At 34.9% G+C, this 19,759-nt stretch overlaps 1 protein-coding gene across 11 annotated transcripts in view; it reads left to right on the top strand.

The window, feature by feature from the left end:
• The window catches only part of SNTG2 (syntrophin gamma 2), a 285,354-nt gene that overhangs the window by 192,329 nt on the left and 73,266 nt on the right, over nt 1–19,759 (top strand). For all 11 annotated transcript variants that reach the window (XM_068937274.1, XM_068937273.1, XM_068937268.1 and 8 more), the window contains one exon: nt 7,733–7,860. In XM_068937274.1, the coding sequence (XP_068793375.1) occupies nt 7,733–7,860 (128 nt within the window). The remainder of the gene's footprint in view (nt 1–7,732; nt 7,861–19,759) is intronic.

Below are 19,759 nucleotides of genomic sequence, written 5' to 3'. Positions count from 1 at the left end.
TCTACAAGAGCAGCCATTAAAGTGAAAAGCATTAAAAGTCTGTGAGAGCAGCCATTAAATTTCAAAAGCATACACGTGAGCCAGTGTTAGAATCAAATCAAAATGTTTTTTTCTGTGACAGAAAGAGAGGGGTAATAACTTGTTTCACATGCTAGTTCACCTTCTTCCCATTTAATTAAACAATATGTGTCGATTAAAATAATGTAGAATAGAGCTGTGTAATTAAAAGTTGCTGCTTTCACTGAATTTTAAAGACATCAAATTACTTATCCAAACTGTTATTTCATCTAGAAGAGCTTATTTCCTGTATAGAAGCCTTTATCTATTAAATGATTTGATGATGCATGCTTTACCACATAATTACTATCATTTTAAAGCTGTCATAGAATTGTGCACCTGCATCTAAGCATTCCATTAAAAATAAACAAATACCGACCCTCTGCTGAATTGATGTTGCATCAAAGGAATGCATAGGTATTTTGATATCATCATTAAATCGCTCTGAATTCTGAGACTAGTCTAAAGCTCTAATTGACTCCTTTTTACAGTAGCTATCTTAATAGTGTGTTTCATCAGCGGGACATAACAAGAGTTTCAAGTCATGTCCCTGCTCCAAACTGAACATTTGTAATTGTGCTGTTCCATGATTAACGTAAGCTAATATAAGACTCTGCTACTGCTAAATGGAACAGTCTTGTTTTCTTCTCCAGCTTGTCCCTAGCCTGTTTCCTCTCTCTCTCTAGACTCAGTAATGTTCAGCCATACTTTGAGCAGATCAATTCACTGAGCCACTGAAAACTAATTCTACCTACATATGGGTATACATATATACATATATATGTATACACATATATTTCAGTCAGTGACCTGACTGAAAGCTATAGAGAGAGAGTTCATTCAATTCATTGTGAAGTGTGTGATTGCTGGTGCTGCTGCAAGAAACGTAACGAGGAAGTATGATTGGCAAAAGATCAGAAGGTTAGAATCACTGCCATCAGAACCAGTAGCTGGTCATGAGACTGCATACTAAGGCCATAGCTTTGTATACATGTAAGTTTTCGTTTGCCAGCAGTAGTAGTGAAAGAAAATCTACCTATCCCCTGAACTAGTAATTCTGATCTGTGCGTCCTGTGTACCTTTATATGCTTTTGTAGTGAACTGGACTGGGGAATTGATCCAGGTTAAAACTAAGCTAAGGCAAAAATTCCACTTCATCACATAATTGTACAAATGGTGTTTGCGTGTGGGGTGGAAGTGCTGCATTTTTTTAGCAGCAATGCTAGCGTATGCAGCCTTTAAAAAGTACATGAAATTACAGCCTCATTTAGAGTGGTGCAGCTTCACAGGATATTGGCTGGATCTGAGTCTTTTAGATTATACAGGATAAGCTTTTCAACTTCTCGAGTTCCCTGCCACTCCATCTCCTATTTTAGTCATCAGTTTATATTGAACAAACCCCTGAACACAGTTTTACTAATCAGAACTAATGTATTTGAGCATATTCAAAGACTTGTACAATTTAATTGGAAATTATAAAACTCCAAAGCCCTTCCCCCAAATTAACTGTAAGACAAATTAGCCTACTTTGAAAAGCTTTTTATATTGAGGGTTTTCTTTTGAGTATTGCTGTAATGCATCTAGTAATGGAGGTTTGATAGGATGCACTCTAGTTTGTACCGAAAAGATGCAAGAAAGTTAGTATTTACTACACTTAAAGTTTTACTAAAATTCATCAAAGCTAATTGTCCAATGTTTTCAGTTATAGCTTAAGGAGATGAAGGTATTGTACATTAGGGCACTTTTTAGCATTTCAACTGCAGAGTTAAAGATTATAGTTTCAGTGCCATTTAAAGTATTAGTTTATAAATTTCAAATATTGTATTATCAAATGGTGTATTAATGTTGCTAACATTTTCATATACATATTTTATAGGAAAAGTTTTATTTTTCTGTTCACAACTTTTCAACAATACTTACTGAAGAGTAAATAAGAAGAAAACCTTAAGAGATAAATAATATCATCCTCATAACCTCTTACTTTATTCAGTGTTAGCGACAGGAAGTAATCTAGGATTAGTCATGCCTCTTCCATGTTGTCAGAGTCCAATACTCTCTGACTAGGTTCTTTTAGATATTTCACACATAAGGAGAGTTCAATGTTTAATATAAAACATTTTATATGTAGATATATATGTAAAATATTTTGAAGATATTCGATGTCACACAGGATTTTTGATTTAGCAGAGTGATACAGCAATATGCTGAAATCACTATTAAAGTGTATACATTTAGCAAAATATAGCAATTGCAATATACAGTTCAGTCACAATACCAATGTGAATGCCATTATGGGTCTCTATAATATGCTTACCGTCACAATGCTGGGCATTCCCAGTTGCCAGGAAGGAATACATCGGTTGAAGCCAGCTCAAGCACATTGCTCTCTTCAGCATTCCTTTGTTAGTCGTTGAGGTTTTATACTCTCTGTTGGGCTGAGCCACATATACACTTCTCCTATGCTGGCCTGGCTAATCTCAGGGAGACCCTCAAATTCTTTTGAACAACTCAAGAAGAAACATTTACCCCAGGTCCTGGTTATGGCTGCTTATCTAAAACAACTGTCATCAGCCTCCGGCCCCCTTTGTTTTGGGATAAAGTCAGCTGCAGATTAAATTACCAGGGAAGATTCAGAAATACTTTCCTCCAGTGACATAATATATTCCTTGTAAAGGTTCAGAATCAGTGGCAATTTTAAAAAAGTAAGGTAAAATAACTGATTCCCCAACCTCTGCAAATCATATTGCACAACAAGATGAAAAATTGATAGCCACAGCCAGCTGCAATCCTATTTTCTACCTTCCTATGTCCTGGTAGTGGAAGTTTGATTATAGAGACATATCTAATTAGGTCTCTCACTTAACAGAGGACTTTTTATTCTACTTATGGAAAAACTTCTTGCTTGACCCATAATGAGTTGTTACAGAATATCTTTAAAACAGCAACAAAGCTCTCGTCTAAATTGTCCTTCGTAGGTCAGTGGTTGCTAGTGGGATACAGAATTGTTCCCTTCATCAGGTCAACAGTTCTCATCTGTCCCAGGTGGGTAGCGGTTATGTGTCATTACAAGCTGATTCTTGTTCAGTGTTCTGTCAAAAATGAGATTTTTGTGCTCAATCCATTTCTTAATGGACAGGTGTTACAAACCAATTGGCATTAATTGGTAGCATTGTTGGTGGTCTCAGCAGAAAGCTAAAGGAGTGAAACGGGCCAGAGGATAAAAGATGTGATTGCAGAGGTAATCCCTAAACAGCCAAATTTTTTAGTGCTTTAGAGAGGTGATGTGGAGAGTTGCAACATGAGCAGCAGCTGTTTAGTAGTAGACAGAAGGCTTAAAGGGCAGCCAGCTCAGCAGGCTAGATTTTGTCCTCATCACATACTCTCAACAGAGTACAAGAGCAGGGGAAATATACAGTGTTATTTCCCAGTGTTATTTCTGTGGTATATTCTCTACCCCTCCAGTGATTTCTGGCATAGGGACTTCCTGAGCCAGAGTTTATATCTTTGCATTTAGCAGTCCTATTTGATTTTGATTCCATATATTTGTAGAAGTATTTCTTGTTCGTGTATAAACTTTAAGCACCTACAACTTTGTGGATGAAAGTTTCACAGCCTCACTCTATGTCATGTAGTCATACATCCTTTCTTTGTTTTTATCCTGCTGCATTTTACCTCTATCATTGCTTCTTATATTAAAAGACCTAGTGAACCACTCTTTCCTAGTCACTTTCACTGTATTTTTATGGCTTTATAGATCTTTGCCATACATCCCTCTCAGCTATTTTTTTCCAGTCTAATGAATCTTTGTTTACTTAACCATTATTTACATGGAACCCTTTCCATACTTTTCAACATTTGTTTTTCCCACAAGAGCAAGATCTTTTTGCTGAGTAGTAATCATCTGTTCATATCCTGTTACAGCATATGGAAGGTTAATATTGTCTTTTCGCATGTGCATTTATTTACAATAAATTTGTCTGTCATTTTATTTCCTGACTAGAGAGATATTAAATATCATGAGATTCTTCTGCAACTGTTTGCATTTTGATTTTCTTTTTATTATTCTTCATTGCTTAGTGTGCTCAATAAACTTGGTTAGTCCAGTGTTCACCTTGTCCAGATCATTAATCAATATGGATAGACTGAGCCACAGTTGTCCATGGGAGTCTGATAGTGCTCCTCCACAGTGAAAACTAGATATTAATTGCCGTGTTTTGTTTGCTATATTTTGCTATATTTTAGCTAATTATTTATCTGTATTTATCTTGCCTTATTTCATAGGAAATTAGTTAAGAACCTTTTGTGCAAGACAAATGATTTTTGAAAACCCGTGTGTGCCTTAGCAACTGATTCTCACATATTAACTGACTGCCTTAGATAACTCTAAAAGATTTGTGAGATGACCTCTGTTTGCAAAAGATGTGTTGCCTGGATTGTTCCCCAGTTTGTTAGGTGTATCCAAGTGTTCATTAGTTTTGACGGGGATACATCAAAGGATGAGTTTCAGATTGAAGTGTAATAGGTTATTGGACAAACTGAACAAAATGAACTGTTGGTCCTATGATAGAGTTTAGTTTTTGTGTCGTGGCCTATGGCCATATGTATGCCCTCTTTTTCCCTTAAGAAGGTAAAGACGAGTCAATCTCTACTTTGTGCTCTACCATAAACTGGATAGTAGAATACATTTTAGTATGAAGTAGACATTTGAGAATGTCAGCAGCTTGACCCCTTTGTATCCTTTCCCTGTTCCTCACCGTTAGAGACCAAGTCACACCACAGTAGGGATTCTTCAACTGTAAGTAGTCCAGAACTGGAAAAGCCATTACTCTTTCTGATGTGTTTCTCAAATATCTGAAATTGTCTGTGGAAGCCAAATTTTCTTAGAGTTTACATCAACTATATTAATATTTCTCCTACTGTAGTATCGTAACTTTGAGATTAATAGATTTTGTCCAACTGTTTTTGGCTATTTGTTTTCCTTCAATTTATGAATCTAACGAGGAATTGTGACGTGGGTTTTCTAAAATTCTGTTCTTTGCTTACATTGAGATATTCATTCTTTGTACTGGTATCTTGCTAAAGCATTTGACTGCAATGTAAGGTACCAAATGGAAACATTACACTGCGAGAGTTGTCCCCCCATGAATTCTTATCTACCAAATGATCTTAAATTGCCTAAAATTTTACAGGATGTTGTTTAGCAGTCAGCTTAAAAGAGTACAACTTATAATTCACAAGAAAAAAGACAAGACTTTATGTTTAAATTATCTAGACCTGATCCGTACCTAGAGAGTGGAGAGGATGGGAACAATAGGTGAGGATGCTTCAGAAATTGTGGTATTTCTTTACTTTCTGATTCCTAGATATAAATTCAGTGATTGTATTCGAGCATTTATGTTCCACTGTAATAAACTACCTTCAGCTTTATTCTTAGACGTTTCAGCTTTATTCTTAGACAAACACTTTAGATTGTGCCAATCATTTCAACTTCAGATTGCATGTGGTTATATCACAAAATCGTTTGTACAGAATTCAAAAATATGCAACAGATTCTTCACTATGATCTTATTAGATTTTAACGAATCTTTGGAGACAGCTTAGCCTTTTGAAGCTAATTGTACAGAACAGAATTACTCTATGAACTTGATTGTTAGATATTCATACTACAACAACACCAGGAGATCTCAGTCAAATGAAAGCGGGATTTTCCTAGGGACTTTGCAAATACTCTAAATGAAATTCTTTTCCTCAAATAGTTTGCAGCTTAAGAGATATTTCAGTATTACCAATTCTGGTAATTTCATTACAAATTTTTCATTTACTAGAAGATGTTCCTCAGTCACTAACTCTCAGTGGTCCTGTTAAAATATGAAACTCACTATTCTGATTTGTTTAAAGAAATAAATAGAAAGATCAGCCCTTGCATACTGTAAGAGCTTTAGGAAAACATGTTAATCCTAGAAGCTTATGAGCAAGAATAAGAACTAGAAATAAAACAATTCCCAGAATCTTTTTTATTTTGAGTAAGTTTTATTACTTTTGAACACCTGGGCTTAAAAGAGCTGAAGCTGTGTCATCTTGTAGTTTATTTGCTTTTGTAAGTACTACTCAGTGCGTATTTGTGACTTTTATTAAAATAATCAGCTTTCAACTACATTCTACACCAAAAAATTCTCTGTACTACCTGGGATAAATAGTTTTGGTTTGGAGATAGAGAACACAGATGCCTAGCTTTGACCTTAACATCTATGATGTCTGTGAGTCCTTCTCAGCTGCTTCTCTGTAAATAATATTGCTATCTTTATAAAAGTGTGCAATGCTCAGATGTCATGACAGTGGGGAGATAAAAGCACCAATGAAAACTTTCTGAGTTATCATTTTTATGCGCTCCGTAAGAAGCTCCTTAACTGTTCTATCATTCCCATTTAATAAGCATTTTGCAGTACATAATCATGATCATAAATCCTGAGTGGTACTCTGAGCAATGAATTCTAGCAGTTACTCGGCTATTTCTAATTTAACTGATTTTTACCTATAAAGACAATTTTCAAATCAATTGCAACCAAAACAAGATGCCAGTATTTCCTTCTAAATTTGGGCATATATCTGTACTTTCACTGGTGTAAACGTCTATTTTCACAAATGGTGTAAACATCTGGACATGATGCCATAAAGAACAAACTACATATAGATACACCAGTGTGTATATATATTTTAGTATTAGTGATTCTATGACAACTTTTGCAATCTAAAATATACTTTCTTTTAATCATGTTTCATTCTGTGTTGTCTTTGGGAACCAATTAAATAATTAGCTGTGATACGTAAGAGGTTATATATATTAGGACACTGAACAATCTCTGTATAATCTCTACTTTAGGTTTGGCTAGACTCTTTTATCGATAACAGTATGTCCATTCTAATTCCTCTAACTTAGTTTGCAATGGCATTTACACACATTTACTTTAACGTTATTTTCTTTTGTTTGTTCTCGTAACATGAACTGAGTAGGTCGTACAAGTGCATATTTTCTCTTCTGAGATCTGGACATCTTTTACTGCTTAAATAGAGTGAGCAATCTTTCCTAGAAGAAATATTTGGAGGAAAACTTCAAAGATAAAATTGTAAAATTCATCAGTCCATATATGGATAATGATAACATGAACTCAAGATTTAAAGTCTGTAATTTAATAACACTATGGACAAAAGTCACGATGCCTAAATAAGAAACCAGTATTTTGCTTGACTACCTTTACTTTATTTCTGTTTTTTTTTTTTTCCCTGAAGATTGTTTAGATGCATGAAAGAGTTGTAAAGACCAGATGAATTTAAACAAAAAATATGTTTCATGTTGTGTTCAGGCAAAATCTAGAACATTTATGATTAAAATAAAGCAAATATCCTTTTATTGACAGTTACCAATTTTAACAAAAAATATATTTCAGGTTAAGGAAATGCTGAAGTTAAATCACAAGCATAGTATCAAGATGGCGAGTGTTCTTTTCTTACATAAAAGCTTTTTTAACTTTTTCTACTAGATCCTGAATTTCTTGAATTGTTCTATTGCTACATATTATTCACTTCTGAGACAAGCACAGACAGAGATGCATATTCATGTTTTTTGCACTGTATTTTCTGATAACTGTGCTTACTGATTCTCCTTTATTTTGTACAGGCTCCATCATCACCTTCTTCACCCATAGCTAACGAACCAAAATATGAGAAGCGCTGGCTAGACACCTTATCAGTTCCTCTGTCAATGTCTCGAATCTCAAGGTACAAAGCTGGAACAGATAAATTAAGGTTTGTAATCTAAAAAGGGAAGCACTGGGTTAGCCAGGTGGATCTAGTATTTTGCTATGGAGTGTTGGCTATGCAATAATGTTTTGAGTTATGAAAGTTTTTAGTTCTTATTATTAAAAAAAATATGCTATCCATCTTCTTTTGAGATTTATGGCATGCATGGTGATTACCAAAGACAAAGTAAAACAGTATGGTAAACATAGCTTCATAAAATATGTTTCCGTAGCCCATTTTGTCTTGGCAGTACAGCTACCATCAGAAGATAGTTCAGAGGTTAAGCTTGGCATTACCTGAATTAATTTTTAAGGTATTACATTTCACTCCGTATCTCTGTAACAGAATACTCCTATAGTCCCACGTTCTGATATTGTCAGTTAACACCTTTTTTAAAAAAATAAGGAGATACTGCACAGTTCTTGTTACTATGCTACATATTTGTCATATGGAAACTCATATTGACTGTAACAGAGTTTAATAAAGTACAGAGTATAGCACATTATATTTTTGATCACAGAATCTTTTTGCATCTCAGAGACCTAAGCAATGGTTTATAAAGCAGCTTTGGAATAAGATAGAAGAATTGATTTTACTGAATTAACAAAGAGATGTGAAAGGAAAAGTGCGTACTGTCAGCTGAATTAAGTGGCAGCTCCTCTCCCAGACTTTATGTTAAAGCATCACAGATCAAATAATCATAATCTATCCAGAAGAGTTTTAGATTCTTCCCTAATCTTTGTGTTAAATCTTAATTCCATTCTTTACTAAGTCTCTCATCGCTTTCTCCATCACTGTCTTCCTCCCTCCTTCAACTGACAAGTTCACATGGTCACTCTTCCAAATCTATAACAGGCCTCCATCCATTCCGAAATAAATATATCACAACAAGGCTTAGAAGTTCTCCTGTGGATTAAACTAACAAATGTCTGCATGCATATTTAGGCATCAACTCTTATGATCAATGCTCATACACTTAAAGGATAAGTGGGAAGAAGTTAAAAAGTTTAAATGACTGAACTCTGTTATCACCATGCTAGCTAGAAGCAGTTTCACTCCTGTTCTGTGCACTGTGCATTAGATGAAGCAGTCTGAAGTTCAGAAAATGTCAGCAATGTATGCATTTTGAGATTACCTTGAAATAAAACATCTTCTTTTATAAGTATTTTTCATGTAAGGAATGAGAAACCTAGTACTTTTCAGTCTCAGCCTTGGACAGACATAGTCTCTTGTGATGCGTCTGGCTCCAGTATATACTTTCTATACACAGCTTTCCATTATTACTGTTCCTTTGCTTTTTCTTTTAAACACTACAGGAAGTTGGAGTCATTCTGTAGAGCCTGTCACTATCACAGGATACTTCAATTTTACTGTTATGCACCTTGCTGCTGCTCTTTACTTTTTGGTAATCCGGTAGGAATAGCCACATGAGCATTGAAGGAATAGCACCTTGAGATTAATTGCTGATGGGGCCATTCCCATGCTCTTACTAATGTCATATGCTTATATGAGGGATACCACACTGCTCTTACCCTGTTCTCTCCTCCTCCGAAATACATGCTTATATTCTTACTGTTATCTCACATATTACTCTTTCTTTTACATTTCTCCATGTTTGTGTAAGCATAAGTTCCAGCATTTATCTTCTACATTCTAAAATCAAATGTCTGCCTTGCATGAAATGAAACCCATAAACAACTAGAAGTACAAAAGGTAACATCAGTCTGGTTAAAGTCCCTTCTTTCAACCATATCTACGTATCTCTACTACTCCCTTTCACATTTCAGCCGTCAGTCTAAATTCATTTGAATGAGTCCATGCCAATCTCCTTGAATGTATCATGGGTCTATCTGACCCAATTTGCTATTTTTACCATTCTCTGAATATTTATTTTGTCTGCATGGTAAACGGCATGCCTACCTTTTCAGTATTAAATGAGTTCATTAATCTATATGTCATCCTTGCTGTTTTCTGAATCCCTCCTGTTCTTTGTCACAGCTTTATTTTGCTGTAATCCTTCTTTATATATTATGCTCTGAGTATTATCTCAGTTGATCTCAAGAAGGTGCAGTGGCACTGGACCAGCCGCTCTTGTTTTTAAAACCATATCATTGAACTATTGGAAGTGTTTTCTGTACTATCACATACACAGCTGTTTGTTTTCTCTTCTGCTGGGTGAACTGTATGAAGGGCCTTTTCCCTCACTCTCTACATCGATTAAACTTGGAAAGAGTGGTCTGTATCATTCTTTGTATCACAATGAACTAGGTATTGCTGGCTTTAGGAATTTGCTTGCAACTACGCAAAATGTTATGGCTTGGGAAAGGTTATTAAAGCCTGTGGGATTATCTTGCTATCTATCTACTCAGCCAAGTGGATAGACTTGGATCAGCCAAGTGGATAGCCAAGTGGATCTTCCTTTCCCCTGATGGAAAAACAGCTTTTTCACCTCTGAAACTCTTGCAGATGGCTGCAGCAGACTTAGCATTCTTTTGTTATTAAAATCAATTGCCGAATTGCTGTGGCTTGTTTTAATATATAGTTTTGTACAGTATATGTATAGCATCTTTAAGCCCAACTATTCTTGCTCTTCTGATGTGGAAAGCTGCTGTTAGCCAGTTTGGATGACCTCTTCACTTTCTATTTCCTGTCCACCATAATTTTCAGCTTTCTTTTTTCTAGTAAATAGTTGTAAATAGTCTCCAGCCTTCAGACAACCTTATGAGCAAAAAAGAGATTGCCTATCGTGAGTTCAAATAGAGTCTAATATGTTACTGAAGGGCATCTTTTTGTTGCCTTCACTTTAAAAAAATATTGAGTATATCAATGTATAGCATGTCAGCATCTTGCTAAATGTCTTTGGCCCTTTTTTGGATGAGAAACATTTTATAAGACAGAGTTGTCTGTTAGATTATAATGTAAATTTAGTGTGGTATTACATCAGGTCTAATCTAATCTAATCAGATTAAGTAGTATCATGTGCTTCGTGGTTAAACTATGCATTTTAAATAGCTTGGTACTTCCTCTGAGTTTTCTGGTAACTTTGGCAAGAAAATGTATGCTTTTAGCTCTTGTGCCATCAGATGGCCTGGAAAAACTGTATGTTTGATTGTTATTCTGTTGTTCACTATAAGGAAAAGGAGTTACCTGTGACTTTTCATTTCACTTGATTTTTCATTTGATTTTTCTCATGAAGTCTTAAGTCTCTTGACTTAGTGCCAAAGAGTAAATTTTTTCATATATGTTAGATTTTGTCAGCACCATAGATATTAATAGAAACCAGAGAGAATGGGAAGAAATTATTTCTTTCTTTGTAAGTATGAAGAGGAATGATTACAAATACTGCAAAGGACAAGTCTATGAAAAGTGTTTACCCTATTGCGAAAAAAATAACCAGAAGAAACACAGTCCCAGAATACCTAAAGGAAATATAAGAAATGTAGTAGATGTGTCCTCCCTTCTCAGTGCAGGATTTTTCTAGCAATATCTTCAGAGGGTATGAGTATGGGCAAGAAATATTAACTATCCATGTCACCCCTAATTAGTGTATTTCAAATTGCTGATATGATTTGAGTTTGTCTGAATGTTTCTATGTAGCATGTAGATTAGTGTACTCTTTTTGGTAGCTTACTAAATCAACAACTTCTTTATGTGCTTACCTTTATAATGTAGCATCACCACTTTTAGCATTTTACAGTTCTCATCAGTCCATCAGTGTCTTAAATACCCTGTTTTCTGTGTAGATATTACAGTAATATATACTGTGAAAACTCTGTTCCTGTGAATGCTATTAATTGCTACTTGATGATGGAAACATTATGGATAGAGTTGGTCACTAATTGTAATATGTTTAACAGTGAAATACTGAGGTCAATAAGTCTTTCTGACCCAAAGTAGCTTGTAGTTCATGAGTTTGTAGTTATATAAAAGACAGAGAAAATAGTTCCATTAATCTATAGCCTTTCAGTTTTCTTAGAGAATGTCTAAAACTTTAGAAAAATGTGCAGATGAGTATTTGTAGTCCTTTTAGCAGATACTGACAGTACTACACAATCACCTTTATTTGCTGCATTGACCAGAGCTTTAAGAAGTTAATTTTGTATATCTATAACCTCTGGAACATTATGAGTTTAGAGAATGGAAAAAAATTGCTTATTTGGAAGTAGATGGAAACTAAATTCAAGAAATGAGTGAACTGGAAGTAGCTCACACCCAGCAGCTATGAGCCCATGTATCTATGATCTCAATTACAAAAACAACTTAATTAGATTTTGATGTTATTTTCTATTTTTTGGTATTCTGGTCATTGTGATTATTGCAGTGTGCTGTTGGTTTTGTTTTGTTTTTATAATTGGCTCACTGGGTTTTTAAGAGAGCTAATTGTCTTAAGTCTTTTATTTCCCATTTTAACAATTCAGTGGGTTAACAAAATGCCTTTAATTATGTAAATAAATAGGACAGTAAGAAATGAAGCAAACCATTTTGAGATAAGGAAGGTGTAGCAATTAAACAAAGAGTGGGTATGTAAATATGAAATATCACAACCAGACTGGAATCTAACTCAAGAAAAAGGGCCAGTAGGGTAGGAAACCATGGCAGACAGTAAAGCCTGGTGAAAGGAAAAGACAAAGGCAAATTGTAATGAAAAAGAAAGTCTTGGTTTGGAGAGACATTATTAGTAGGGTGCCTTAAGGACTGATTTGGCTACTGTTGATGCAGAATATAGAACTACACTAATCAAACTCACTGGTGACAGAGAATCAGGATCATAGTACAGAAAAGGAGCCTCTTTATAATGTCTTATAAAAAGATGGAACTAATGGAAATAGGATGCAACCTACCAGTACAAAGTGCAGGGAGATGGCATTTGGGATTGTAACTATAACCCCAAAAAACCCTGTGCAATTCGGGACTCTCTTGGTAGATGATAGCGGATGAAGCAAAGACTGGGTACTGTCAGAAACACCACTATCCTGCAGGCACAAAAAGGAGGAATAGATATTTTAGAATGTAACAGGAGAAATAATTTCCAGAAGTGAGAAGCATTAATACCATTGTGCAAACACTGCTAAGACCCCATCTACAATTTACATACAGTTCTCATTATTCAAATTAAAACATACAATTTCCAACTAGAATGGATTCAGAAGATAAGTGTATAGTGCTTTTAGTTAATTATATACAAAGTGAAAAGATCATATTATTCTTATTTGTAAGCATATTGTGGTTATGGGCTGAAAGGAAGAAGAGAACACTGGGAAGGACAAAGCCTTGTTAAGTTAAAGAAAACTATTGACTCAGTAGCAGAAGGATATTAACTGGCCATGAATAAATTAGGATGAAAATTAGAAGATTGTTTCTGACCATCAAAACGGCATAGAGCTGTCTTTCGACAATGGAGTTTATCCTAGCTAAGTAGTCATTAAGATAGCACTCAGTAGCAATAAGGGAGATTATATATGATATTCTTGCATATGATTGTAAAGCGCTGGACATAATAATCTGTATGTCCCTTTTAATTCCTCTATCCTCAAAACATGATTTACTATTCTGTTAAAGTGTCAGCTTCTTACTCAAAAAGCTGTTCTGTATACTCCCAGTCAAATTTCCATATAATTTCAAGAAATGGCTATTTTTTTCTCTTTTCTCTAAAGACGTTGTACTGTTGTTTGCTGTTGCTATTTCTATCTATAGTATTTCTAGGATTGGCAGTTTGGCTTTCCTTTGGCCCTTAAGGAATTTCAACTTTTTTTTCCATTTGCATAGAGTTGGAAAATGTAATTAATTTTCAATGACTTTTAGACCTGATAGCCTTGCAATAAAATATATATATATCTTTATGGGCAATGTTTTGTGATTTCTACCATGCCTATTGGTTTCTGAATACAACTACAAAGTACTAAGCAACTTGGTACTAAGCCTGTTTGAGATTCTGTTCTTTAACCTTTAGTCTGAACTCACTGATCTTTGGAGCACTCCATGAAATATTTTTTCTGTCTTTTGGAATGTGAGGCATAGGAAAATGAATTGGTTTTTACTATATTTTTCAGGTAATATGTGAAAGGAAAAGCCATGAAGTTAGTTTTTTTTTTTTTTTTTAAATTGTGCTATACACAGTTTTTTAAGAACTGCCTGAAGACTGTTATGTGTGTTTTTCATTAAAAGCACCATTAAAATAAATATTTCCAGTGCACTGTAACAGGGAAGTTTAATCCTTAAGGAAAACTTATAGTTTGTCAATTCTGCTCAAGCAGCAAGACATTCTGAAAATCAGTTGTCAGGAAACAAGTGAATACAGGCTATGGAATGAGGCCTGCTCTGCAGAATATAAACACAGAGATGTCCAAGAAGTGACTAGGCATTCTGCGAATGTCTCCCCAGAGAGACTGACATACCCATGGCTAAAATGAGCTGCCAACTCAGGCTAAAATCAAGATATGGGCAGGAAGGAAAAGGTAGACAGGAGCTGCGCTGCATAGAATTAGAGATCAGCACTGAGTACTGATTCTCAGAAAGGGAGCATTTTAGTACCTGTTCCTTGTGCAGCAAGTGAAGTAGAACGTCTAAGCCAAAAGTTAACCATCCTTTAGGATGCCAGATGTTTGCAGTCTAAAAGTGTATCAAAAAATCAATGACATGAAAATTAAGGAAATTGCTGTTTCTTTGCAGTATGGAGCAGTCTATCTACATACTCTTTACAGCTCATATGGATCCCTTTAATTTGTTCAGCAGCATGAAGGCAGCATGGCAAGAGGAGTGACCTGACTTATTTTTTGAATCCTCATCCTCGAAATATTTAGCTGAATTTTAGCTTTAAAATCTGTACTGCAATTAAGTGTGCCATAAGCAAAAATGAAGCATCCTCATTCTTTTCAGAATCCACGTATTCAGGAACCACTTCCCCTTATTGCCAAAGGTTATGTGTTGCATTAATGTCATACCTCTTCACTTGTGCTTCTTCTAGTAAATAGCACTCCTTAGAAGACAGAATCATGGATCGCAGTCTGACATGTTATTAACAAGCAGAAGAAAAGGCAAGCAGAAGAAAATCTTCTTCGTATCCCCTCTAAAAGAGAAACAGATAAATACTGTCCAAGGGTTGTTAATATTAATATTACCACTGAGCTCAAAGAATTATTACTTTTTTTCTTTCTGGAGAAGGTGAGACTTATTTTGCCTTTTCTTCTGCTTGCTGAGAACATACTAAATTCTAATCCACCAGGATTATCTCAGGAAGACTCTGCCCCCAGATATCTTCAATAAATAGCCTTTCTTTTCAATGGCAGACCTGCTTGCTTCGCACTAACTTTAGCATCAAAATAGGCAAAAAGTAAGTCTGGAGTGAGCTGAATATATTGAAGTGAGTAGTCTGTGATGCTCATTACTTAGCTTTATTGCTTTTGTTTTTCAAAATACCTATTTGTTCAGGAAATGACTGTTTTCAGAGGTGTGTTATGGAAAAAATCTGATTTACACTATATTAGCTTATTAATAATAATAATAATAGTAATAAAAATAAAGGCAAGCTGTATTGCTCTTCCTTCTGAAAGCGAAGGGTTTCTAGACTTCAAAGAAATCTACCACAAGTGTAAATCATGCACATGAACATCTTTTCTTCCCTAACAAACATATCTGAATTTCATATACCATATAAACTGTATGTTTAAATCATGTGGAGAGGCTGAAAGTGTTGAAGAAGTAATACTTTGCATATAATTTAAACAAAATGTACCTGATATTCTCTGTATTCATGATACTAATTAATAGAATTCAGTTGTCATGGGCTATAGACTGTCCTCTTGCCAAAAGGCTTACAAAGGCATGAGAGGAAACTGAACCTGAATCTGAACGAGCATTACAGTGGCAGCGCAGTGCAATAGTTGTTATCTAAATGTAGATTTTATTAGCCATCCGATGTGTCAAGAAATACCTAGAGACACCTTTATATTTTGTATGAGATTGAAGCCATTGACCTGTCAAGTCATCTGTAAAGACATCATTAAGATAAAACTAGTCTTCCTACAAAGAATGCGGTACGATGGTTTATTATTTAAAATTTTCGCATTTCTCACACACTCCCATTGTGCTGAAAGCAATTAGAAAATAACATGCTTCTGTATCATCAAAGTGATTAGAAGAAGGTATAAATACTTACATTAAGATTTTTTAAAAATACAGCTGAAGGAGTTTATTTTAACCTTTACTTGTATTTATTTCAACTGTTGATTCAATAAGATGAACGAGACCAATCTTGTCTGCTTTTTTACTTTGTCATTTTCAATTCATATTTAGTAATATTTCCTTGCATTTTCTAAGTTGTGTTAACATGTGATTATGCTCTGATTCTACAAAGATCTGCATGTCTCTAATTTAAGGCAAGTCAACATTCCAGCTAAGTTCTGTGGGACTATTCACATGCTTAAGATCTTTATAGGGTTGGGTCTTAATGGATGAAATTGATGCTCTCTGACTGTACGATCTAATAGTTGCTCATCTACAAATGTGCTGAATCCCTGAACTGACCTTAGAGTCAATAGAGAGAAACAAGTATCTCCAGAGAATGGTGCACCTCACTTATCTTGTGCACTTACTTATGATACTACAAATTTTTTCCTGAATTAAGCGTGCTTTACATATAGAATCACAGAATAACTTAGGTTGGAGGGACTCTGGAAGTCATCTAGTCCAATTCCTTGCTCCAAGTAGGTCTAATGGGATCATACTGCTCAGGGCCATGCCCTATCAAGTCTCACACACTTCCCAGAATGAAGAGTCCACAGCAGCAGTGTGGCAGTATTTGATACTGGCACCTGTGTCGGTATTAGATCGCCTCCATGGCAAAAATAAATAAATAAAAAAAAATAAAAATCATCATATCTAATTTGCCAACAACTTCTGTCTGTTGCCGCTCATCCGTATACTTAGGCAATAGAACTTTACATGCCTAAATGGGGTGAAATGCATCTCACTTGATTTATCCCTAACTATAATTACACTGAAATTATAAAACACTTACTCATAAGCACACAATATACCCTATTGTCCAGCTCACCACAGTGACCAGTCCTACTAGACGTGCTGTACTCAACAGAGGATAGTAGCACAGTGATATTGCATATAGTTTTCCGTAATTCAAGCTGCTCCTGTTTTCCAGCAAAACTCCTCCACCTCTTTCTTTGATCTATTACTTCTATACAAATAAAGCATGCTGAGTGTGACAGACTATAATTCCACAGACTTTTCTCCCTGCAGCAAAGCCAATTAAAGTTTCTCATACCTGCATTCCACTCTTGTTTCTCCTTCAGCTATTTGTTGTATCCTGTTCTATCCTCTTCGTAGTGCCAGTGTAACTATTTGCATGACTTCATGAAGAACAGGATAAGAGACCCAGTCAATACTAAAACTATCCCATCTCCCCACTCACCTTTTTTATGCACATATTGTTATAGATCTGATGGGATACAGCTGGGAGTTGCTTCGACTGGCAAATCACTTAAGAAAATTTCTGTATAAGCATAATCTCTGTGCCACTTCAGTTATCTTACTCTGCTACTCCAAGTTTAATACAAAAGAAAACAAAGTTACAGTATGAGAAGCACAATGTTCAGCTAGAACAAACATGAAATGCAATCCAAGTTTATGCTTAATAGTTTGATATATTTTTAGTTATATTATATAATTATATTAGCAGAAACTCCATAGTTTCTGCTAATAGTGCAGTTGTATAAGCAGCTTGATCATTATTTGAAAATAAGGTACTATATAAAATCTACACTCCTAAAACTCCTCATTTATTAAATTTCAAAGAGATAAAGATTCAGAGAGTTCTTTCTTGGGAATTTCTGTTCATATCCACCTATAATCCATAAAACTGCAGCCGAAATAGAAATAGAAATTCTAGCAAGAAAGCCATATGGTAATATAGATAAGGCACTAAAAATGCTATAAGAAATGTAAGAAAATTTGAAGTCAGTCATCAAAAATGTACAAACAGGGAGGAAGACTGAGTTAGGGCCTGAGAAGATGTAAAGCTGACCAAGTGCTTCTATCTGTAACAACATCGTATAAAACTTCTTTGGATAAAACAGCTGCTGTCAAACAAGCATCTAGGCTTTTTTTTAAGGAAATATTGTTTAACTTTGAGATAAATCTAAAGGATAGACTGTTTCACAAGCTGCAGATACTAAAAATCTTAAAATATCTTTTGCTGAAATTCTTAGCTTCTAAAAAAGTAGAAATTTAGCTTTTTCTGTTTCAGCTGGCACTGAGAAGGCATTTTCTGTCATAAAAATCTTTTCACTTAACACTTCTTTAATAGCTAATGGCTCTATATGGCAAAAATCCCAATGGCCATTTTAAGTTTTATTAGAGTCAGTTATTAGTTGCCAAGAAGTGTCAAAGTCAGGAAGCGAATTTAAGTCTATCAATGCCTATCTGTTATTCTGACTGCCATTCTCACTAAAACAGTATTATTTTATTACAAGAAATTAATGCAATAAACAAACCCCAAAACAGACAAGGGATGCAGATTCATGCATTATTTCACTGTGAAAGTGGGATATAAATAGGCTGAATACAGAAAACAGTGCCACATGCTCCTGAGCGGATATGCTTACAAGAAACAAACAAACAAAAAGTTATAGGTAAAAGGCTGAAAATAGTAACAAAGAAATGTGAGGATAATGTGTCCCTAAAGTTTAGGAGTAGGAAAAGCAAACATTCTAAATGTTCTTATTCACACTCTTGCAATGTCCAGTTAAAAACAGTATGGACAGATTTAGTAGTTATCCGACTTCATAAACACAGAATGAGAGAAAGCTATGGAAACTAACAAATAATATGAAGTATTAAAAGGAGACTATTTTCATCAAAATTTTTCCTGTGTCTGAAGTGTTTATACTTTTAGCTGTAGAAGTCACATATCGGCAAAAATGATATTTTACGTTTAATATGTGCAACATATACCTAACAATTAATCTTTGTTATTAGAATCCTTCTTCCACACCTGGGGAAGAGATAAGATATTTTAAATGTTGGAGAATGATAACTGGCTCTAAATGATTGTGGCTTCACAGTCAGAATGATGCTATCTTTGAATAGGCTACGTTGGAGAAAATCATCCAACTCCAGTCTTTCAAGATGAGAAAAAGGACTTCAGTTTTCTCAGCCTGGGAGTTTAAATGATACTTTCCTCAGTAAGACTATTTATACACGATACATTCACTGATTGCTGCTTTGTGGTGAAGAATACTACCAATCATATCAAAGTGGGAAAAATTCCATAAAGTTGATGCATCTATTAAAGTGGAGACTTCTGTGTTTGGAAGGACTTTATCTTTTACTTGATTCAGAGACGACTTTGATGAGCTTTGGTAGTCACTTAAAATAGTTATGTAAAATTCTTGATAGTGTCATCCAGTCTATATTTGAAATGATACCGAGAGTAAAGCATCAACACACAATCTTTCTCAGAGAAGTAACTGCTTATATTTCTATTTTCTAGGATTTTTTTGTTTATTTGTTTGTTTTTTGGTGGCAGGGGGCATTTAAAGAGTCTCAGAAACATTTGAAGCATGTTTACCCTCTATATAGTTTTGTATAAATTGTACTTTGCAGTCAGTATTCCTTACCTGCTGTTTCTAAATATCACCATGCTTTAAGAACTGTAGTCCGTTTCTGATTCTACTTCCAATAATCAGTACAGTAATAAGAGGAAAAGAAGAAATGGGAATTTTCTCTAGCTGTATCTTTCAAAGGGTTTGACGCCACAGAGGGAAAAATAGCCAAAAAAGGCATGTCTCATAATATTTTGTGGTGATGAGATGACTACATAGCATCTTGAGACCTCTCAAACCTATTTTTCAGTATTAAATAGAAATCTCAGCTAAAAGGAGTAGGTGCATAC

The sequence above is a fragment of the Struthio camelus genome, chromosome 3 (assembly GCF_040807025.1).
Source record: "Struthio camelus isolate bStrCam1 chromosome 3, bStrCam1.hap1, whole genome shotgun sequence".
Lineage (NCBI taxonomy): Eukaryota > Metazoa > Chordata > Aves > Struthioniformes > Struthionidae > Struthio > Struthio camelus.
This window is presented reverse-complemented; position numbering and strand designations above follow the sequence as displayed.